The sequence below is a fragment of the Euleptes europaea genome, chromosome 13 (assembly GCF_029931775.1).
Source record: "Euleptes europaea isolate rEulEur1 chromosome 13, rEulEur1.hap1, whole genome shotgun sequence".
In the NCBI taxonomy this organism is placed as follows: Eukaryota; Metazoa; Chordata; class Lepidosauria; order Squamata; family Sphaerodactylidae; genus Euleptes; species Euleptes europaea.
The window spans coordinates 19,441,024-19,464,678 of NC_079324.1; the positions used below are offsets into that span (position 1 = coordinate 19,441,024).

The 23,655-nt window shown below is 48.5% G+C and overlaps 1 protein-coding gene across 1 annotated transcript in view; it reads right to left on the reverse strand.

Moving 5' to 3' along the window:
• Nucleotides 1-3,584: 3,584 nt before the first annotated feature.
• Nucleotides 3,585-23,655, reverse strand: part of NHSL2 (NHS like 2) — a 142,325-nt gene continuing 122,254 nt past the window's right edge. Inside the window, exons 5-10 of the mRNA XM_056858976.1 lie at nt 22,401-22,537; nt 18,875-19,070; nt 13,481-13,612; nt 8,574-10,802; nt 7,054-7,186; nt 3,585-4,063 (exon numbers count right to left, since the gene is read on the reverse strand). Coding sequence (XP_056714954.1) covers nt 3,760-4,063; nt 7,054-7,186; nt 8,574-10,802; nt 13,481-13,612; nt 18,875-19,070; nt 22,401-22,537 — 3,131 coding nt within the window. The 3' untranslated portion in view covers nt 3,585-3,759. The remainder of the gene's footprint in view (nt 4,064-7,053; nt 7,187-8,573; nt 10,803-13,480; nt 13,613-18,874; nt 19,071-22,400; nt 22,538-23,655) is intronic.

Below are 23,655 nucleotides of genomic sequence, written 5' to 3' on the forward strand. Positions count from 1 at the left end.
GCAATCCTAGGCAGAGAATTCTGAGGGCATGACCAAACTACAACTCCCAAGAACCTTGGGGGAAAGCTACGATAGTAAGCACACTATAAAAATAACTTTGCAGCGCAGATAGGGCTCATGAAGAAGCATGGCCTTGTCTAACTGTCCTACTTGATAACCCCTGCCAAGGCTTCTGTTCTCAAGCAGCCAGTACCAGACAGTACTGAGAAAAGGCTACCAAAAAGGACAGGCCTTTGGCCTGACCTAAAATAGGTAATACACCAGGTTGAATCCTAAATCACATTGTTGTTGGGAGTTGCCAGGAGTAATGCAAGTACAGAAGTTCACCTGGGCAGAAAATGTACAGATGAAGATCTGGTAGGCTGAAGTCTCTTAAGAAGATATCGACGCTGAGTCAAATTGATGTCCATTTCACCATTATGTCTGGAGCCTCATATCAGTGCCAAGTAAGTTGAGTTTTGTAATACAGATATGATGTATCCTCGTTCACATTAAAAAAAAAACAAGCTCGAGTTGGAAGCCTTCCTCCAACTGTAGTGGCTCTTCTGTTGGAGGAACAGTCACTTAAGTTGGAGGAAGACTACCTGAAGGATGGTTTGATCCACCCCACTATAAGGAACAGTGTTTCCAAGTTCCCTCTGCATGTTCTTGCAAGTGCTGAAACAGGAAACACAAATAAATTGTGCTTTCTGTTTTCACATTCTTGTGTGGACTGAAGAGGGGGGATGCTCTGGTTTTACAAGTATTTTATGTACCCCGTTTCCATGTGTGTGTAGCTTGTGAAAGCACCCTGAGAAACAGCTTTGTATTGAACGTTGGTCCCCTGGCCTTTGGAGATACCTGAGGCAGATGATAGTATGGCTGGTCAGTTTCACCAGAAGTGAAACTGACCAGGTTAAAAATCCCTTAGGGGAACTGTGCCTAATAGGATATTTAATTTATTCTACATGCAGAAAAAAGGATTGGGTAAGTGATTCGTGTCCCCAAACCTCCATGTTGCTATTCCATTTTTTTAAAATTCCATAATAGGAATTAAACAGGACTCCACAGAGTTCACAGAGAACATTTCAGGGGGGAGATCAGATGCTACCACCATTGACCATTAGAGGGCAGTGCATTAGACCATTAGAGCTGTTTTAACCAGTAGCTACTGGTCAGATCTCAGAAGCTAAGCAGGGTCAGCCCTGGTTAGTATTTGGATGGGAGACCACCAAGGAATACCAGGGTTGCTGTGCAGAGGAAGGCACTGGCAAACCACCTCTGTTAGTCTGTTGCCATGAAAACCCCAAAAGGGGTCGCCATAAGTCGGCTGCGACTTGAAGGTACTTTACACACACACAAACTGGGACATTTCTACTGATTGTCTTTTGATGCACACCTATTCGGGTGTTTTTTTTCCTGTTTATCAGTGCTTCTCAACAGCAGGACCCCGTGATATAGTTGTGTAAGGTGGGGGCAGGGAAAGGTAGCAGTGTATAAAGGGAAGAACAGTGAAGCATCTTCTTTTAGGCATTCACTATAAGGCCATTGGTTGTGCGAACAGGTGGGAAGAGCCACAGAATATAAACATGCCAAAAAAAAAAAGTTGATCTGCTGTATAACAGGAACAAATTCGACAAGCTCTTGCTCACAAAAGGTATAAGGTGTAATTAATAAAACAATAGCAAAATGTCCCTCGTTACGATGGGCAGGAGATATATGCAGGAGTGGAGGGAGATCTTCTACTTTGCAAGAATGCATGGGACAGGGCAGGCGTGCATTCTGTACATGCAGACATACTGTAAACAGCCTTCCCATCCTGCAGGACCCCTGCTAGTTGAGGGCAGGTTTTGCCCCTACCGCACCCCAGTTTCCATGGCCATTACATTATTTTCTCCCTTATATGGGTAAAAAATTATAAAGGGATATCTTTGGGTGCGCCAGGTTGGGGACAGGACAGCTCTCTGCCCCTAGTGATTGCAGCCACTGAGGACTGAGCCTGCTCCTTCCAGCATAACCCCAACCCTTGGGTCTATCTCTTGATCACGCTACAGTGCAATGAAGTGTGGGGAACTAGTTTTCATATATATAGATATATAATATCATGTAAAATTCCAGGTGTCGTTTGAGCGATGCTCTTTCCCAAGGTTCACTTGGTGCAAATTCCAAAATGCAGGTTAACACCCAGAAGCCCGCATTTATCAACATGCTGTGATCCTACAGCAGAGAAACCCCATGTCACCATGCAAAGCAGCTCCCTTTGTAAGTCACAATTTGCAGTAAGCGAACCTTGAAAAGGGATTTTTTTTAAAGCAAACCCCTCTCCACCAACAACTTACTCTTTACCAGGAATTAAAATATTATGATGATTCTGCAAATCGTTATCACTCTGTGGTTAGCCCTTGTTGGCCACTGTTCATTTCTAAGGTCTGCAGTGTGCCAGTTATGGATTGTCTGCAGGCAGTGCTTGGAGGTCCCAAATGTGAGACAGAGAGACAGAGAGAGAGAGAGAGAGAGAGAGAGAATTCCTTCTGCCCTGTGGTTTGAGGCAGGGCTCAAGAGACTTTGGCTCTTCCTCACTCAAGATGAAAGGACCAAAGAACTCACGGATGTCGCACCCATTGATCCCATACACTGCAATCTGAGGAACATCTGTAACGAACCTCAAGGAGGAGAGGATGCAAATGTCCCTGCCCATTGCTTAACCTTGGCACCTTGCACTGTTGAAAATACATTAGCTCCACCAACAATCCCACAGAAAGAACTAGGGCTGTATTAAGAGGGGGTGCCATTCAAGCATTGGCTGCTTTTCAAGAGGGCGCCAAAGCGCCATGTCTACCATCCCACGTCTTGCAGCTACCAAGTTCCCCCCACTAGGCTCTTCTGCTAAGAGGCCACACGTTCTGTTTTCTCTGCCCTGCAAGCTACAGTGACAAAATTGGGTCCATTCCCTTTCTGGGCTGGAACCTGAAATCAGGTCTTCAGCATGATGCGGGCTTCCGGTTAGGGCATCCAGGTTTTTTTGGTTCATGGATGACACCTTGAGGTTTTGCTCATTGCTACTGGCTGTGTTGGGAGCAGATTAGAAATAGGGTATGCATCTTCCATGGAGCCCCGGAAGAGCATCGGGTACCAGCTTTGCAGTCCAAGAGCATCTTTTGAACAGCACCTGATTTCTAGCCCAAGAGGCCAGCTTATTCTCTCCCCCTACAAGTGACCAGGTCACATTGTGAAGGGAGATATTTCGTCTTTTGATTTGTTTTTTAAAAGCCACAACAGCCATATATGGTATCCTACAAGCCACTAAAAAGTACCACATGCTAAAAAGAAACTGAACAGTTCCAAGCTAGCTTTGCCGCAGACACAGAATCAGAACAGGAGCCCCCCCCCCATTTTTACACCTGGAGAAAGATCAAGGAGGCGTTTGCTTCCCCTCGTGCAATTGGGGAAGCTGCATACCAACCCACGATAGCCCTGTCTAGGAACATACATGTAGGCCCTCGGTCTAACCTGGAAAAGGAGATTAAGCCTTCTTCTCTTAACAGCAACGATGCGCGGGCTGATTCCATAGGGGATCTATGTGCTCTACATTTAAGACACTTCTCTTGAAACCAGAAGTCCCCCAGTGAAAACCAGAAAAGAGTTTTGCCACTGCCAATATATCGACACAGATGCTGAAAACGCCAACGGAAGCAGTCTCACCCTGACCGTCAGACAAGCAGATCTCCCCAGGGACAGGCTGGGGCATAGCACAGAGAGGAGGGGCATTCTCAAACACAATCAGGGCGTGGCCTTCGGGCTTGGGATCGTCCCTTCCACAGCAAACTCGGTCATGACCCTCCGAGCCAGGGGGTTGGTGGTCTTGAGAAGTTCGGCTGCGGATGTGCGGGTACCAGAGGCTCCCTTGCCCCCTTTCTTCTGGAGGAGGGCCTTAAAGTCTTCGTTCCTGCTGGAGGTTCTTATGCTGCCCGTCGGAGAGCAATCGTTGCTGAACGGCCCCCCTGGGTTCTTTGAGGACACTTGGGAATTCCGGTTCCCAAAGGCATCGCTGGGTTCCTTCCAGCCCAGGAGCTTCCGTTTGGACCTGTAAACACAGAACACAAATCAAAAGCAGTCAAGGACATCAGAAGAGCCCTGCTGGATCAGACCAGTGGTCTGTCTAGTCCAGCATTCTGTTTCACACAACGGCTGACCAGCTGGCTTGGTGGGTCAACAACAGGGCATAGAAACTGAGGCTTTCCCTGATGCTGCCGCCTGGAACTGGGATTCAGAAGAAGAGTTGGTTTTTATATGCCGACTTCCTCTACCACTTAAGGAAGAACCAAACCGGCTTACAATCACCTTCCCTTCCCCTCCCTACAACAGACACCCTGTGAGGTAGGTGAGGCTGAGAGAGCTCGAAGAGAGCCCAAGGTCACCCAGCTGGCTTTATGTGTAGGAGTGGGGAAACAAATCCAGTTCACCAGATTAGCCTCCGCCACTCATGTGGAAGAGTGGGGAATCAAACCTGGTTCGCCAGATCAGAATCCACCGCTCCAAACCACCGCTCTTAACCAGTACACCACACTGGTTTACTGCCTCCAAATGTGGAGATATCTTACAGTCGTCACAGCTAGTAGCCAATGGTGGATTTCTGTTCTAGAAATCTGTCCAAATCTTCTTTATAGACATCTGTGCTTGTAGCCATCCCTAAATCCACTGGCAGTGAATGCCACAGTTTCAATCCTTACTGAGGAGGAAGAAGAAGAGCTGGTTTTTACATCACACTCTTCTCTATCTTAAAGGGGCTCAAAGCCACTTACAATCACAATCCCTTCCTCTCCCCACAACAAGCACCTTGGGAGGTAGATGGGGCTGAGAGAGTTCTGAGAGAACTGTGACCAGCCCAAGGTCACCCAGTAGGCTTCATGTGTAGGAGTGGGGAATCAAACCTGGTTTTCCAGATAAGAGTCCTTCGCTCTTAACCACTCCACCACGCTGGCTCTCAGTCAAATAGTATTCCTTTTGTCTGTCCTGTACCTACTACCCATCAACTTCATTGCCCCTGAGTGCTAGTATTATGGGGGGGGGGAAGTCCCCTCTACCCACTTTCTCCACCCCATACGTAATTTTATAACCCTCTATCATGTCCCCAGTCATCTTTTTTTGTGTTTAAAAGTAGCCTTTCCTCATAGGAAAGGTATTCCAACCCCTTAATCTTCTTGGTTGCCCTATTCTGTACTTTTCCCAGTTCTGAAATATCATTTTTGAGATATGGTGACCAGAACTACACCCAACAAATGAGGCCTCCCCATAGATCTAAACAGGGGCATTACAACACTATTTTTATTTTCAGTTCCTTTACTAACATGGAGCTGCCGCGGCCCACTGGGTTGACATTCCCATCAAACTTTGCACTAAAACCCCAAGATCTCTTTTAATTTGAATTTCAGCCAATTCAGACCACATCAACATATATTTCAAGTTTGGATTTCCCACCCAACCCCATGAACATCACGTTACCCTTGGCCTACATTAAATTTCATTTACCACATTGTTGCCTACAAACCCAATTTGGAGAGTTTCTCCTGTAGGTCTTCACAATCCACCTTGGTTTTCACCATGATGAATAATTTGGTATCATCTGAAAACTTGGCTACTACACTGGCGGTGGAAAGTGCTGTCAAGTAGCAGCCAATTTATAACAACTCTGCAGAGTTTTCAAGGCAAGAGACAGAGGTGGTTTTGCCACTGCCTGCCTCTGCGTAGCAACCCTGGACTTTCTTGGTAGTCTCCCATCCCAGTACTACCCAAGGCTGACCCTGCTTAGCTTTCGAGATCTGATGAGATTGGGCTAGCTTGGGCCGTCTAGGTTAGAACACTGTGAAATTAGTGAATTATAGCCAGAACCATTTCAGTGTTTTGTGCCATATCTGTGTGTAAAGTGCTGTCAAGTTGCAGCTGACTTTTGGCAACCCAGCAGGGTTTTCAAGGCAAGAGAGTTACAGAGGTGGTTTGCCATTGCCTGCCTCTGCATAATGACCCTGGGGTTCCTTGGTGGTCTCCCATCCAAATGCTTGCCAGGGCTGACCCTGCTTAGCTTCCGAGATCTGACGAGATCGGGCTAGTCTGGGCCATCCAGGTTAGGACTGCTACACTGCTCACTCCCAATTTCAAACCACTTATGAACCAATTAAATAGCACCAGACTCAATGCTGATCCTCAAGGGACCCCACTGCTCACTCCCCTCCATTGTGAGAACTGTCCATTTATTCCTGCTCTCTGCTTCCTGCCATTTAACTATTTTTTAATCCACAAGAGGACCCATCCTATCCCATGATGCCAATCCTACTCAGCAGTCTTTGGTGGGGTACCCTGCCAACGGGAGTCCAAGTATATAGTTATCTACTGGATCACCCTTTTCCACCAGGTTGTTGACCTTTTCAAAGATTCCAAAAGGTTTCCAAAACTGGACTAAACTGCCTGAGACCCTGGAGAGCTGCCACCAATCAGGGTAGTAGTAGTCTAACTTAGTAGGAGGCAATTTCATACATTCATATACAGATGCACAAAAAGCACTGGTCTTGCAGAAGAGATACAGATATGGCAGGACACAGCATCTGTCTGCCCATCACTAGGCCCCCTTCATGCCTCCCTTTCCACCCACACCACCTGTGTGCCCCCCACCTGCCTATGCATCTTTCTTCCTCTGGGAAACCCTCCATTGCCTGATGGGTGAAGAGGAAGAAGAGTAGGTTTCTATACCCTGATTTTCTCTACCGTAAGGAGTCTCAAAGTGGCTTACAATCACAGTTCCTTCCTCTCCCCACAACAGACACCTTGTGAGGCAGGCGAGGCTGAGAGAGTTCTGAGAGAACTGTGACTAGCCCAAGGTCACCCAGCTGGCTTCATGTGGAGGAGTGGGGAATCAAACCCGGTTCTCCAGATTAGCCTCTGCCGCTCTTGACCACACCGTGCCGGTTCTCTGTGTGGGTGGGGGCCAGAGGCAGTGGGTCCCTCCAGATACATGGGGCCTTGGCAGCTCCCCCACCTCAGGGTACGCTGAGGTTAGCCCTGCCTTGGATGGCCCCTGACCTGTGAATGACAGTAAATAAATCTTCTGTGGTCCGGGAAGTCACAAACACGTCATCGTCCTCCTCAGTGATTGACGTGGCAGTTTTGTCACTGACAAAGCCTTTATCTTCAGTCCTCAAGTCCACAAAATTCCCTGAAGAAAAGAAGAACACAAGACCTTGAACAAATAGGCTTCTTCCCACCAGGGTACAGACCGTGACCAAGGAGAAGGGAGGAGGAGGAGGAGGAGGAAGAAGAGGAGGTAGGTAGGGCTGAGAGAATTTGGAGAGAAGGACTGTGACTAGCCCAAGGTCACCCGGCAGGCTTCATGTGGATTTTGTATGCAGACTTTCTCTACCACTTCAGGTAGAATCAAACCAGCCTACAATCACTTTCCCTTCCTCTCCCCACAACAGACACCTTGTGAGGTAGGTGAGGCTGAGAGCTCTACGAGAACTGTGACTAGCCCACGGTCACCCAGCTGGCTTCATGTGTAGGAGTGGGGGAAACCAACCCAGCTCACCAGATTAGCGTCTGCCGCTCATGTGGAGGAGGAATGGGGAATCAAACCCGGTTCTCCAGATTAGAGTCCATCGCTCCAAACCACTGCTCTTAACCACTACACCACACTGGCTCTCACATAGTGCTTCCTAACTGTATGATTGGACAGGTCCAAGATGTGCAGAAGCCAGAGATATGGGAAGGGAAGAGTGAGAAATGGGGTAAGTTGCCCTGACAGCTCTCTGCTGCATTTGTGAGGATCTGGAAACATCACTGGCTGGCTGGACCCCTTTGATGTTTCAAACTAATCCTCTGCCCTTCTGCTTGAAGCACCCCCCCTCCCAGCTAGCTGCCTTCTGAACACATGAAGCTGCCTTTTACTGAATCAGACCCCTGGTCCATCAAAGTCAGCATTGTCTACTCAGACCAGCAGTGGCTCTCCAGGGTCTCAGGCAGAGGTCTTTCACATTGCCTGATCACTTTAACTGGAGATGCCAGGGATTGAACCTGGGACCTTCTGCATGCCAACCAGATGCTCTACCACTGAGCCATGGCCCCAGCGTGCAAGTGTCAAAACTGATGCACCACAGGGGGGTTGCATATTGATCCCTCCCTGAATGTGCCTTCCACGACAGAATGTAATCACACGTCAAGAATGCTTATGTGCTCCCATCCAAACATCCAAAGAAGAAGAAGAGTTGGTTTTTATATGCCAACTTTCTCTACCACTTAAGGGAGACTCAAACCGGCTTACAATCACCTTCCCTTCCCCTCCACACAACACACACCCTGGGAGGTAGGTGGGGCTGAGAGAGTGTGACTAGCCCAAGGTCACCCCAGCTGGCTTCACGTGTAGGAGTAGGGAAACAAATCCAGTCCACCAGATTAGCCTCCGCCGCTCATGTGGAGGAGTGGGGAATCAAACCTGGTTCTCCAGATCAGAGTCCACCACTCCAAACCACCGCTCTTAACCAGTACACCACAGATGCCCATGGGACGATCCAAGAGGGCAGAAGAATACCAGCGGTAGGAGAGCTTACCTGAAACCTCTCCCCAAGGCTCTTCTGCAGTCATCGGGCTCATGTTAGTCTCGCTGCCCACAGGAGATGGCAGCTTGCAAGTGGGCAGCTCAGAGTACGCATAGTTCTCATCCAATGTAATGACTGGACTGGTGGCCAGCCTAGGATCCTTGAGAGGGGTACCCTGATGGAGTGGGGAGGGTGCTAGTGGCAGGTAGAGGACGCTGGGCTTTTTGGGGACAGGGGGTGGGACTTTGGTTTTCCGATTCTCCCCCCCAGGTGTTCTCTCTGTGGGCAGCTTCTGCTTCAGCTCCTCCTCTTCCTCCAAGCTCTCCAGGGAGAGACGCCGAGAGGCAGTGAAAAATGTCCCTGAAGACCCCTGGGTGGGGGAGAGCACTGCGCTGGATGAGGCCAACTCAATGGGGCTCCAGGCCTCGGTGTCCCATCGATGCTCTGGCTTCCTGGCCACCATGTAAACATTCTCCGTGGGGTTCGGACCCTGGGGTGTCAGTGGAGAAGTTGGGGAGCTCACAGGGGACTCCTCCTGAACCGGAGGGGTTTTGTGCAAGAGCATCGGGGGTCTCCTGGAAAGCGGAGGTTTCTCTGCAACCGGTGGTCGGATTTTCTTGCCATGTTCCTCCATGGGCTCAGGGCTGTCCAGGTTATCCTCGGTCTCCGAGCGGCTAATCGAGCGCAAGCGGACAGACTGCAGGTCCAGCTGGGTGACCATGGGCATCACCGGCTGCACGGGGCTCAGCTTTGGACCGAGCTTCACGCCAAACGTGCAGTCCGAGTGGTGCCGGCTCACTTTGGCTTTGCCCTTGGAGATCTTCAGCCCCGAGAGATCCAGGTGGGTTGGTGGGGCAAATGGAAGGTCAAACGACATCCGCGACTTGGGGCTCCGCTCCATGGGAGAGGCTGGTGGCAGCGACGACTTCCGCTCTGGCACGAGAGGCCTGGCCCGCCCACTGTGGTGTGGGGCGTGCCCCAGGACCGTAGACCCTGGGATGGTTGGGGTCGGCGTTTCCGACTGGCTGGAGTAGCCGCTGGAGGGGGACATCACCCCCGCGAACCTCCCTGGGGATGAGATTTTCAAGTTCACCTCGGTGGAGAGATGGGAGGGTGTTGTGGCTCGGGAGATGGAGGGGGAAGGGAGAGACTCGGAGCTGCCGCGTGCCTTGGAGAGATCGATCACGGTGGTTCCGGTAGTGGTGCTGGAGCCGGACAGGGAGCAATAAGGGTCACTCGAATTCCACTCCGCCAAGTACCATTGCGGGGTGTACGGCATGTTCTCCACCTCCCCGTTTGTGTCCTCTTGGACTTGCATCTCTGAGAGCAGACAGAGGCTTTTAGGTCTCTGGTCCGGGGCCGCCGCCTCACCATCGGATCCTCCTTTGGTCACTTGCCCGTCCTTGATCAAAGACACGCTGCGGGTTGGCGGGCAGGGCTTCTTTTTGGCCTTCTTGAGAGAGATGCTCTTCATGCGCTGCCGCCGTTGCCGCGTCTGGGCATCTGGATCTACCGCCAACGAGACGTTGTCTGTGCTCGTGCTGCCCTCAGAGCTGGCGCTGGGATAGCTCAGGCCGCAGGTCTCACTGCCCCCAATGTCCACGGAGCACAGGGAGGCTGTATCCGTGGGGACAGAGAGCGACCGTTCCCGGAATTTGCAGGACATTCTTTCCCTCTCCACCCGTGGGCACTCCTCTTCGCCAGGACTGGGGACCAAATGCACCTTGGTTTCTCTTGCCTCCCCCCTTGAGCCCCCTTGAGCGTCCACCAGGGACTTGGGAGAAGCACAGAAGGACCCTGAGCCATTGTTTCCAACCACACTGTCTTTGCCAATGAAGAAGGAGGCGGGCCGTTCCGACTCGGGAGTCGCCCCTGGGGCGCAGGGAGACGAGGGGGTGGTGCTGCCCCCCGTCAGCTCGCTGTGGCTCATCGAAGGGCTCACGTAGCCAAAAGACGCTGCACTCCAAGCGGGAGAGAAAGCAGAGTCCTCCTTAGGGCCGTTGCAGGATGGACTGGCATACATCACCCTCTGCTTCTCTGGGTGCCCAGCTGGCATCTGGCAACACCTCCCCTGTAGAGCTCCTCCAAGGTCACTAAATGTCTTTCTCAGCTGGGGACGAGGATGTGGGGATCGAACTGGATGGACTGAGCTCCTCCCATTGGCCACGTCAGGGACAAAGTTACAAGAGACGGATTCTGCTATAGTTGCGGGAGGGTTGAGAATTGGGCCGTTGCTGTTTCCTGCAAGACAGAGAGAGAGAGAGAGAGAGAGAGAGGAATGAAGGAGGATGCAGAACCTCTCCTACCTGCTTGAGTTTCAGCAGGAAGGACAAACTGGTCCTAGCTACACGAGATGAAGTTATTCCACACCCCCATGAAACTGCCACTTGGGTATCTCCCCAAATACCAACTCTTCCAGTTACCCTTTCAAAGCCAGAACTAAGCATAAATTGCCTTGCAAAGGATAAGGAACTGCCTAATTTTCATGCTGGAGAGCCAGCGTGGTGTAGTGGTTAGGAGCGGCGGACTCTAATCTGGAGAACCAGGTTTGAATCCCCACTCCTTCGCAAAAGCGGCGGACTCTAATCTGGTAAACTGGGTTGGTTTCCCCACTCCTACACATGAGGCCAGCTGGGTGACCGTGGGCTAGTCACAGCTCTCTTAGAGCTCTCTCAGCCCCATCTACCTCACAGGGGAGGGGAAGGGAAGGTGATTGTAAGCCGGTTTGATTCTCCCTTAAGTGGTAGAGAAAGTCGGCATATAAAAACCACATGAAGCCTGCCGGGTGACCTTGGGCTAGTCACAGTCATTCTCTCCAAATTTTCTCAGCCCCACCTACCTCACAAGGTGTCTGTTGTGGGGAGAAGAAGGGAGGGTGATTTTAAGCCGGTTTGAGACTCCTTAAAGGTGGAGAAAATCAGGGTATAAAAACCAACTCTTCTTCTTTGTCTTCTTCCTCTACCGAACCCAAACTCAGACTGGGCAAAGCAAGAGAGAGCTATTGGTGCTTCCTATTGGACTCTGTTCTTGAACAGCCCCAGCCTTGGAAGGGTGATGCACATTAGGAAGTAGCTCAGATCACTCATGGGAAATGCCGGTCCCAATCCCCACACAGCCACAAGGCCCAATACCTCCAAGGGCAAAAATGGATACGACAAGCGGGGTGTCTCCTGAAAGTTTCTCATCCCTTTTCTAAAGCCATGGGTGAAGCAGGTACTCCAAATTTTTTGGGAATAGAGCGCCACAGGGAAGGAGTGCTTTGTTTATTCCTCAACGGGCCACTTCCTGACCAAAATAATCGCTCCTTTCCCAGAAGGGGAAAAGAGATTGGCATGTATTCAACCTTAGGCTGCAGGAAGTTCTTCCAGATTAAGAAGCCTTCCTCCAATTTAAGTGGCTTTTCTGTTAGAGGATAAGCCACCTACATTGGTAGAAGGCTTCTATACTTTGCTCAGTGGAGTCATAGGACAGAGGCCTTGCAAGGAGAAAATATTTTTTTTGGGGGGGGGAATGGCACCCCCTCCTCCACCCCACTATTTTTATTACACCTCTGCATTTAAACACACATGAAACCTGCCGCACGACACATTTTTATTGGGTCCCAGGCCAACATATCTCAAAGAGTTGTAATAAGAATACAATAAGGAAATCCAACATTCCTTAACAGAAGGGCACAATAGAAAATGAAGAATAAGAGGAAGAGCTTTGAAAATGCACCCAGATACAACTTTGCCAAACAGTCACACTTGCGTCCAATCCACAGAAACAAGAAGTGTCCGTCAGACTCCCGGGTGGCTGTTCTAACACTGGAAAGTCTTGAGTCTCCATGGAGTAACAGCTAAAGTGCCAGACAAGGATCTGGGAGACCTAGGCTCGAACCCCTAAGCAGGCTGACTAACCTTGGGCCAGTCACCCACTCTCCGCCTCACATACCTCGGGGTTGTAGGGAAGATAAAATGAAAGAGAGGAGAATGAAGCTAGCTGCTTTGGGTGCCCGGTGGAGAGAAAGGTAGGGTATAAATAAAACTAAGTTTCTTTCTCATGGTAAGGCTGCAAGCGTGAGGAGAGGGAAAATATCAGATTACATACTCTTTCATAATGTCAAAGAGGTCTTAACGATGGCAGTCAATTTTCAGTTAGGGAAATGTCACCTTGGGAAATGAATTTGAGGAGGAAAATCTTTCCTCAAGCAAATTCTCACACTTCAAATCTGCTTGCAAAATACAAAGTGTATATAACTTCTATGACTGCTGTTGGATTCAGAGGGGGATATTTTTTTGGGGGGAGTGTAAATGTATTGGACTTTGGTCAGCTGCTAAAGTTTTCATATTTTGATTTTTTCAAGTTTGGCTTTTAAACTTTGGATTTTGAGAGATGCTTTTAGAAACTTGAAGTATGCGCAAACTGTTTTGCCCTCCCTGTACGCTGTCTTGTCATTCCCCATTTCTGGGTGTTGTTTCTTTGTTTTTGCCGTCCAGTCACAGCTGACTTATGGCAGTCCTGTAGGGTTGAACACACATGAACACGTGAAGCTGCCTTCTACTGAATCAGACCCTTGGTCCATCAAAGTCAGTATTATCTACTCAGACCGGCAGCGGCTCTCCAGTGTCTCAGGCAGAGGTCTTTCGCATCACCTACCTGCCTAGTCCCTTTAACTGGAGATGCCGGGGATTGAACATGGGACCTTCTGCATGCCAAGCAGATGCTCTACCACTGAGCCACAGCCTCTCCCATGGCAAGAAACATTAAGAGGTGGTTTGCCATTGCCTGCCTCCGGCCTCAAATCAAAACCATCCCCTCTCAGTCCTATGCATCTCATCTATTTGATAGGGGGCACTGATTCTGTAACAGCTCATAACTCCTCAACGTGCTCCCCCCTCAACTGCACTGGCAGGGAGCAGCCCCATCAATGTTGTCACCTGGGTCCCGCAGAGAGAGGTGAGGGAAGCCGATCACCGTCCGTCTCCGGCGCAGCAAGGACTTGGGATTCATGGCAGTCTCTGTGTTAAAGAGGGAGTGGCGCGTGCTGGCGTGCCTAGCAAATGGCTGCCCTGTAGCCAAAACAAAGACACTCAACAGCCAAGGCGGACCGAGAGAAGCCCCCCCCCCAATGGTGGCACGTATTTGAAAATGCATGAGGAGACAGGGAACGGTGGAGACAAGCGGCTTGAAGTGAGGAGGAAAAAGGCTTCAAGCTGGCTAAAGGAATTCCTCATGAAAAACACAGAAATGATGGATACCAGTAAAGTTGGAGATGTCCGGGATCTTAAGGGCTGGTGGGGTGCATGGAATGGAGTGGGAACAGTGTGCCTTGTGGGAGGGTGATGATTTATCCTTGTCACACCAATACAAAGGACTATGAAAGAACACAACCATTTTTCTGCAAGGCAATCACCACCGTAAGAGTCAAGTTCCTCAGAGAACATTGGTCGTTTGAGGGTACCAGGCCACAAAAGGGTTTATTTGTTTGCATCCCAAATTCTAAACTGGAGCGATAACCCTGTGCGACCGAACGGCCTCTTAGCCTGAAAAATTAAACTAGCTGTGAATCTCCTTCTCTGCATGACTCCTCAAATGAGAAGCTCTTGGAACTTGAGATTAAAAAGAAACCTCAGCACCCTCATAAACTGGCGGTTCTCATTGTTTAGGGGAGAAAACTAGAGAGGTTAAAGGCCAGTTTTAAGTCGCTTTTAAAATGCATCAAATAGACACAACCAGGATTTGCTGCAGATAAATCCTAGGGCATTTTCCCAAGGTAACACGCTCTCTCCAAGCATGCTCCTTTCCAGAGAATCTGGGAGAGTTCTGGAAGGCTGGCATCTCTGTGTTGGAAGGAACCCAGACCTGGTTTGCATAGGCGGGAGAATGAGGGGGCAGAATGGACTATACCACTTCAGACGGCAGAGGGAAGAACACAAGCTGGAATGCTCCCTTTTTATTGAACACTCTCTGCACACAGAACACCAGCGCGGCAAACCAAAATAGGGGAGAATTTGCCTTTCTGCTGGGCTAGTTTTCTATCTGCATGGATTTTTTTAATGCAAAAGGAACTTTCAAACCCAGCGTCCGCCAACTGCAGTCTGAAGGGGTCTAGTCCGCTCTCTACAGCTTCCTGCATATGTGAGCCAGGTCATCAGCATATTAACACTAACAGCTATCTGAGCTGTGTGAGAGCCAGCGTGGTGTAGTGGTTAAGAGCGGTGGTTTGGAGTGGTGCAGTCTAATCTGGAGAAATGGGTTTAATTCCCCACTCCTCCACATGAGCGGCGGATTCTAATCTGGTGAATCGGGTTGGTTTCCCCACTCCTACACATGAGACCAGCTGGGTGACCTTGGGCTAGTCACAGCTCTCTTAGAGCTGTCTCAGCCCCACCTACCTCACAGGGTGTCTGTTGTGGGGAGGGGGAGGGAAGGTGATTGTAAACTGGCTCCTTAAGTGGTAGAGAAAGTCAGCATATAAAAACCAACTCTTCTTCTTCCCTGCTCCTGCTTCTGGGTGCACAGTCAGTGATGAGTCAAGACAATTTGATGCCCAAGGCAGTCACCTCATAGTGCATACGGGAAAAGGAGGACACCTGCAAGATGCTGGGTAGCATCAGCGCGGAGCTCTAGGGGAGATGGTGTCACAGCCACCAATCCACTGGTGAGACACAGAGACAGCAGGATGACAGAAATCATCCACAAGAACAGAGGATGAATCCGCGAGCGCTAGCTGCAAAGACCCCTCGGAGCACTTAAGTAAAGTAAAGGTCCCTTGTGCAAGCTGGATACTCATTTTACCGACCTCGGAAGGATGGAAGGCTGAGTCAACCTTGAGCCGGCTACCTGAAACCAACTTCTGTCGGGATTGAACTCAGGTCGTGAGCAGAGCTTTTGACTGCATTACTGCAGCTTGCCACTCTGTGCCACGGGGCTCCTTACCTGGCTTATATTTGCACACAAGCATGGCAATGCAGCACTTCCGCCATGATATCTAGGGCCATGCTGATGGAACGGGCTCTGGGATGAGCAGCTAAAAGATGGAGTACTACTCTTCCACCCGCAACCGGTTTTGCAAGAACTCCCTGCCCTCTGCCAGTGCCAAAGGGGCAAGACAAGCATCTCCTGCCAATGTTGGTTCTTCTGCCATAGCTGTTAATAAGGCAGACATCTTGGCCGCCTTTGGCACCTGACCATCCTACAGGGGTGGAAGCCTGGAGCCTCCACTGGAGCCAGAGAGACACAGGGAACTGACCATTGGACGGAGTCTGAAAACTTGTCCACTTAGCTCAGCACTTTCTACTCTCAGGGCGAGAAATGGCATTCCCAGTACCTACTACTTAAAAATCTTTTAGCTGGGGACAAAAGGGATTTACCCAGGACCTTCTGCGTGCATTTCACCACTGAGCCCCTCCAGCAAACTCAAGTGAGAGCAAGGTAGCTATTTCAAACAATCCCAGCTTTTTGCACATGAAAATAACTCCAGCTATTCTCGAGGAACAGGTTCATATGCAGCACCCTAATATAGGACTAGGTAAAAAAGGTAAAGGTCCCCTGTGCAAGCACTGGGTCATTCCTGACCCATGGGGTGACGTCACATCCCGGCGTTTCCTAGGCAGACTTTGTTTACGGGGCGGTTTGCCAGTGCCTTCCCCAGTCATCTTCCCTTTACCCCCAGCAAGCTGGGTACTCATTTTACCAATCTCGGAAGCATGGAAGGATGAGTCAACCTTGAGCCGGCTACCTGAATATAGGACTAGGCAGTCAAAAAGATGGCCAGCAGCATCAATCCCTGGGATCTCAGAGGCACCTGTTTTGGAGGGTTGGTGCTAGCTGTATCCTTGAGCCTTGCTCATAAGTTACTTTTGTCCAGCAGATGCCATACCTTGAGATGTTTCAGGACCGGAGGCGGAAAGTACCATCAAGTCACAGCCGACTTATGGCACCCCCATAGGGTTTTCCAGAAAAGAGACATTCAGAGGTGGTTTGCCCTTGCCTTCCTCTGCACAGCAACCCTGGACTTCCTTGGTGGTCCCCCATCCAAGTACTAACCAGGGCTGACCACTAGCTTCTAAGATCTGAGGAGATTGGCCTAGCTTGGGCCATCCAGGTCAAGACAGTTTCAGGACAGTTTCAATATGGAATTGGTCATCAGAAGATACGGTAACAGCCCCTAATTTAGAAAGGTTTCTTTTTTTAGGAGTGGTGGGAGAGATTATACAAATTCACAGAGCTCTATTTAGCTATCATGATTAACAGCTGCATAAAGGAAGCCTCATAATTCAGTTATCTCTTGTAATACCAGAAGCTAGAGGATATGCCGCACATCACAAGTGTCAAGAGGTATCTAGATAGCTGCATTTGGAAAAACACGGTGGTAGACAGACCAGTGGCTGATCCAGCTGGGCGATAAGAGTATGTTGTTCTGAAGTCTTTATGCAAACCGCTACCTCTCTGCTTCAATTTCCCACATCTGCAAAATGGGACACTTAACAGCTGACTCCACAGCAGGTTTGCGACAAGATCGAGGATGTGAAGTTTCGAGAGGGGATTTTTGCATTAAAAGCACAATGGATTTGAAAGATAAGGTCCAGCGAGTCTGTTTGGCAGAAACAAATGGTAACGGATTGTTATTGGATTGTGCCAATTCTGGTTGTGAGGGAGAGAAGAGGGAATTGCATATTTGAATCCTCTCCCCCCCACCAATTAAAAAAAAAACCCTCTTTGTAAGCAAAGAAAAACATTATGTTGGGGAGGCAGGTAGATTGAGTCCTTCTCCTCAGAACACTCATTTTCTATGAGTGTTATTTATTTTAAACATTTATTAACTGCCTTTCTATCCTGTGGAATTCAAGGCAGCTTACATTAGAAATAAAACAACTATTTAGAAACGTACAAATTAGGGAGGTGTTTTCCTCATGGTGTTTTCCTCTGAAACATACAAGTCCTTCCTCATGCCATCTGCAGTGGTACTAGAGTTGCCAACCTCCAGGTAGTAGCTGGAGATCTCCCGCTGTTACAACTGATCTCCAGCCAATAGAGATCAGTTCCCCTAGAGAAAATGGCCGCTTTGGCAATTGGACTCTATGGCACTGAAGTCCCTCCCCTCCCCAAACCCTGCCTTCCTCAGGCTCCGCCCCAAAAATCTTCAGGTATTTCCCAACCCAGAGCTGACAATCTTAAGTGGTACAATCCAGGCCCTACTCTTACCACTTGGTTCTGATGACTCTTATTGGGCTGAAGTAACACAAGTGATATTAATATTAAGTATTTGAACAATACACTGGATGGTTTCAAAAGTTTATCATTCCACTCCTGGAATTCTGTTCTCTGCTTAGGAGTGAAATAGGGATCCCCATTTCAAATGCAACTTCTACGGGCCTCTACATTAGCAACCTCCCCGAAAGTGATCATGTGCCTTCTATTTTCTCCCTTGGGGGGTGAGGGCTGTATTCAGAAGGTAGCCGCTGCATTTAGCTGCAGGGAATATCGAGGAGGGTGCAAGTGAAAAGGAAACAGATAGTGCTGAGCATAACGGTACATTTCGAAACACTCAGAGATCTCATTCCTGTGGGGAGTTCGTAGAAGAAAAGGTCATAAAAACGCTGTTATCCTTTTCAACCCCGGAGCCCGGGACAGAGATGGATGGGTAAATGGACACTGTGCAGTATAAGAACCAAGGTGACAACATGGACAGACATACTGGTTAACGTGGATTTATTAAGCAATGAGACCAGACTCACAAACAGGGAGGAAGAAAGTTAGTCATGATAAAATACAGATGTCAGAAAAGGTACATCATAAAGGACTTGGAACATCTGATCACAAGAACATAAGAAAGGCCGTGCTGGATCAGACCAAGGTCCATCAAGTCCAGCAGCCTGTTCACACAGTAGCCAACCAGGTGCCTCTAGGAAGCCCACCAACAAGACAACTGCAGCAGCACCGTCCTGCCTGTGTTCCACAGCATCTAATAGAATAGGCTTTCTCCTCTGATCCTGGAGAGAATAGGTATGCATCATGACTAGTGTCCATTTTAACTATTAGCCATGAATACTCCTTTCCTCCATGAGCATGTCCACTCCCCTCTTAAAGCCTTCCAAGTTGGCAGCCATCACCACACCCTGGGGCAGGGAGTTCCACAATTTAACTATGCATTCCTTGATGCAGATCCCCTTCATCAAGCTCACGTTTTCCAGCCCCGCTTGGTAACTTGCACATCTCCCCACACGGCCTTCTTGCTAATTTCTCACCACCACACCTCCCGCCTCCCTTTGCAATTAGGCAACAGCCTCACAGAATCCCCACTCCACCTTAACATGTGCCCAGCCTACCGGAGACGTTGATGGGGACAATATTTGCTTGGGTCGGACAGGGCTGGTGCAACCTCTTCTCCTCCAGGGAAGGCAGAGGGCCAGCTCGGGACCAGGCTGTGTGCTTGTCTGGGGTTGCGGGCAGACTGAACGAAGGCTCCAGGGCTCTCACTCCGAGTGTGGTCGTCTCGCTCTCCCTTACTTGCTGGTTTGCAGGCTGTCAGAAAGACGGGGTGGAGGTGGGTGGAAGAATAGGTGAATCAACCATATAGAAGAAGAAGAGTTGGTTTTTATACCCTGCTTTTTTCTACTTTTAAGGAGTCTTACAATTGTCTTCCCTTCCTCTCCCCACAACAGATGCCTTGTGAGGTAGGTGGGGCTGAGAGAGAGCGGAGAGAACTGTGACTAGCCCAAGGTCACCCAGCAGGCTTCATGTGGAAGAGTGGGGATTCGAACCCGGTTCTCCAGATTAGAGTCCACCGCTGTATGTAGGGGTGGGGAATCAAACCTGGTGCTCCAGATTAGAGTCTGCCGCTCATGTGGAAGAGTGGGGAATCAAACCCGGTTCTCCAGATTAGCGTCCACTGCTCTTAACTACCACACCATGCTGGGAGAGGGGTAGGAGAATGGAAGAGACAGACTAAGAACCCTGTGCCTCAAGTTCGGAAATTCACCTGCCCCTGTCCCCTCCTTCATCGCATGTATGACTCTCCCCTCACCACACTGATCAACATTTCCAAATCCCTCTCTGCATCCTCCTGACACAAAAACTCACATGGGTCATTGCTGACCCACTGGAAAGCATCAAAGGTCTCAAGCCAGGTGCTTTACAGAGTCAAGACTTTGATACCCCTCAAAGAAGCGCATCGTTTGACGATCAGTATGGGTTGTTTCATCATGTGTTATACTTGCAGACTTTAACAAAAGACATCTAGTCTTTAAGCCATTTTTAATCCGAGGACAGTGGAATATAACTTTTAGCTAAACCAGTAGATACTGGCAGCCTGCCAGAATGAGTAGTTAACCAGCTCTTCAGCACCACCCCTGGAGATGGCCAGAGGGCAGTACTGCACCTATTAGCTCAGCAGAAGACTGCTTTTTTAATTATTATTATTTTATTTGGGGTACAGAAATGAAAAGGGAAGGGGTAAATATAAGGGGGGAAATACATTATATTCTTGGTCCATGCCCTTAAACGCTAATAAAACCTATCTTAGCCCCACCTGTTATTTTATTGAATTACAAACAAAATCAAAAATCCAAATTTAGGTACTATCTGTGACTTATAGATCTAACAAATTCTAACTCTGTCTAAATAGTTTTAACTTAACCCCGCTAATTGTTGATGTATATCAGTCTCAACATATTAATGACTTTACAATATTGCTTCTTTCAGCTATATCTCCTTTCAATCGTATCTGTCAAAGAATGACTGCCATCTCTGATTGTAATCATCAATCGGCATTTTCCGAAGCAGGTTTGTAAGATTCGCCATAGTTGCAAATTCATACATTTTTGTAATCCACTCAGAAAGTTCTGGAATTTTCTTAGCTTTCCAATGAGTAGCAAACACAATTCTCGCCGTTGTGCTCAGCGGAAGACTGCTGATGCAGGAAAACTGGAGTTTCGAAAGGCATCACGCACATACTAACTAACATATTATGCTGTTTTATACCTAGGGTTGCCAGGTCCCTCTTTGCAACCAGTGGGAGATTTGAGGGGCGGAGCCTGAAGAGGGCGGTGTTTGGGGAGGGGAGGGACTTCAATGCCATAGAGTTCAATTGCTAAAGCGGCCATTTTTCTCCAGGTGATCTGATCTCTATCGGCTGGAGATCAGTTGAATTAGCAGGAGATCTCCTGCTACTACCTGGCAGTTGGCAACCCTATTTATACCAAGTTAGACCATTGGTCCATGAAGCTTGGTATAGTCTACTCCAGGGATCCCCAGGGATCCCCTGGCGCCCTCAGGAGGGCGTGGTTTGGGGAGGGGAGGGACTTCAATGCCACAGAGTCCAATTGCCAAAATGGTCATTTTCTCAAGGTGAACTGATCTGTCTCAGCTGGAGATCAGGTGAAATAGCAGGAGATCTCCTGCTACTACCTGGGGGTTGGCAACCCTATGGAGAGGTCAAGGACTGAACATGGATTTTCTGCATGCTAGCCATCTATCACTGAGCCATAGTCCTTCACAATACCAAGGACTAGAAGACTGTTCATAAAATTGAAAATTTCACACTATCTGCGGCTTTGCACCAATGCAGAGCAATTGCAGAAATGCAGAATGATCACAACCCAAAACTTCGGTCTCACCAGCAGACCGCAGCCTATCCATTCCCTGCTCAATCTGCAAGAAGCATGTAGTCAGGTGACTCAAACCAAGACATCATTGGTCAGGCATGAATTTTCTCCTACCGCTGCCACGCGCTGGTCTAATAAGGGAATTTGTACACCATCCCTCCAGAGGCCTGCTGACCGAAAGAGAGCACTTCAAGCAGCTCATGCTGGGGTATCACGACCATGAACCAGAATCCCCCCTGTTGCTTAGAATCTGGTGACCACCAAGATCCAATCTCACGGCACTGCTGCTGTTCTTCAGTCTGGGCAATTTGCCCATAAAATTTGCCTTTGGTGCTTCCAAAACACCTGCTGCAGTTCCTTCTGCTCCGGATACCTGCCACCCCCATAGCTACTGGAAGCTAGAATTTGTTTTGGATCTGATGTCTGACTGATAGTCCCAAACATGGCTCTCTCAGTGGTGGCATCTGGGCTGTACAAAACCCTACCCCCAGAGATTTCCCTGGCATCTAATCTTTTAAATTTTTGGTGCCAGGTTAAAAAAAGAAATTACTTGCCCAGTTTTCCTGTGCAAGGAGGAAGCTTGCTGAAAACAGTATATCGCTGAACTCTTTTAAATATGCTCTGCATTTTTATGCTGTTTTAATAATGTGATTGTGCATTTTTGAATGTATTTTGGTGTTTATCGGTTTTACTAGGCATATTTCATGCAGCCAAGGCAGCCAAATGATTTAATAACAGTCCTATTTGAAGATCGAATTGAAATAACGTATGAGACACGTATGCATATCTAACAGCTTAAAATAAGATATTTATCTTTGAAGTAGAGTGTGTGTGGAGGATAGATGAAGACAAACAAGAAATAAATGGGGAAAGTAGGCAGTAAAGTGTGGAGAAATAATTTACAGTGGAGTTAAAGTAGGGATGATATTGTATTTAAAGTTTAAACTAACACAGTAATGGTATAAAATGGCGGAATTTATATTTTTGTTTAGTAAAAAAAATTTATATTGAGAGATAATATCCTAGTAGTAAATACAGCAGAGATTCTAATAATGCTTCAGGTGATTGTTTTATCTTGCTTATGTTTATGATTTTTTCTCTCTCTTTCCCTCAATATCCCTTTTTTAATTTTTGTATCCCACATTTAAAAAATCAATAAACATTTTATAAAAACCCAAAACAGTCCTATTGAAGATGATCGTTCCCTCCCAGCACCAAAATATGTCCCACAGAAAACGATCAGACTCACCATAAACACAAACTCCAGGCGTTTTGAGCGTGGGGGCCGGGGGCTACAGTCGAGGGGCCGGTCTGCAGAGAGGGGGCTGGCATAGCGGAAGGTCTGGCCGCTGATCCTGGGGTCTGAGTACGGTTCCTCATACTCTTCTGGAAAGAAAGCAGTTCCTCTCATACCTCCTCTGCTATAGGCAGGCGTGCCATTTAGAATTTCCCCCAAGTCTGAATTTTTTGGTACAATTCCAAACGATGGATGCTGCTGGATTTTTTCCGGTTTCAAACACAAACACAAAGGGCGATCACTGGCAATTTTGGAAATCTTTCCCACAGAAGTGCAACATTTTGCCCAACTTCACAGGTGCCACCCCTGCCCCTGACCCATGGGAAGTCCCTGATAGGTTGATCTGTTCACACGGCGACATCCATCTTTAAAGATCTTTTGGTACCTTGAGGACTAACCAGATAGTGCCCAGCAAAAGAACTCATGACTCAGTCTAGGAATGGCTTTGTAAGAAAAACAAGAAGTCCCCCCAAAGGAATCTAGCGAGATCAGGTGATCAGCCCTCCACAACTGCCCAGATCTACCAGACTGGAGCTAACAACTTTCTGTGCGACCAAGAAATGTTTTTCCAGTGACAATTCTCATACTAGCACTGTGACAGGGACAAGCTGAGCCTATGGCTGATTGGTACCCAAATCTGGACCCTAGAAGACCACATTTTTCCAGGCCAGGGTCAGTAGCTGAAGATAGAAGATGGAAAAGGCAGAGCCTGAAATGCACAGGCAAAAAGGTCGGACCAGAACCAACGAGTTGAAATTAAATCAAGAGTTTCTGTCTAGACATTAGGGAGAAATTTCTAACAGAGTGGTTCCACAGTGGAACAGGCTTCCTCGGGAGGTGGTGAGAGCTCCTTCGCTGGAGGTTTTTAAGCAGACTAGATGGCCATCTGTCAGCAATGCTGGTTGTATGACCGTAGGCAGTTCATGAGAGAGAGGGCATCTTCGCCATCTTCTGGGCATGAGTAGGGGTCACTGGGTGTGTGTGGGGGAGGTTGTTGTAAGGTTCCTGCATTGTGCAGGAGGTTGGAATAGATGACCCTGGTGGTCCCTTCCAACTCTATGATTCTATGATCCTATGAAAAGGATTGTTCAGCTGGCCAGATAATTGATGGGGGGAGACCAAGTTCCTAATAATTATAACAGGCCTGACCAATCCAGAAGCTTCCTGCTGCCTGCCAACTGCAGAAGCTGCAATTACATCATTTTAT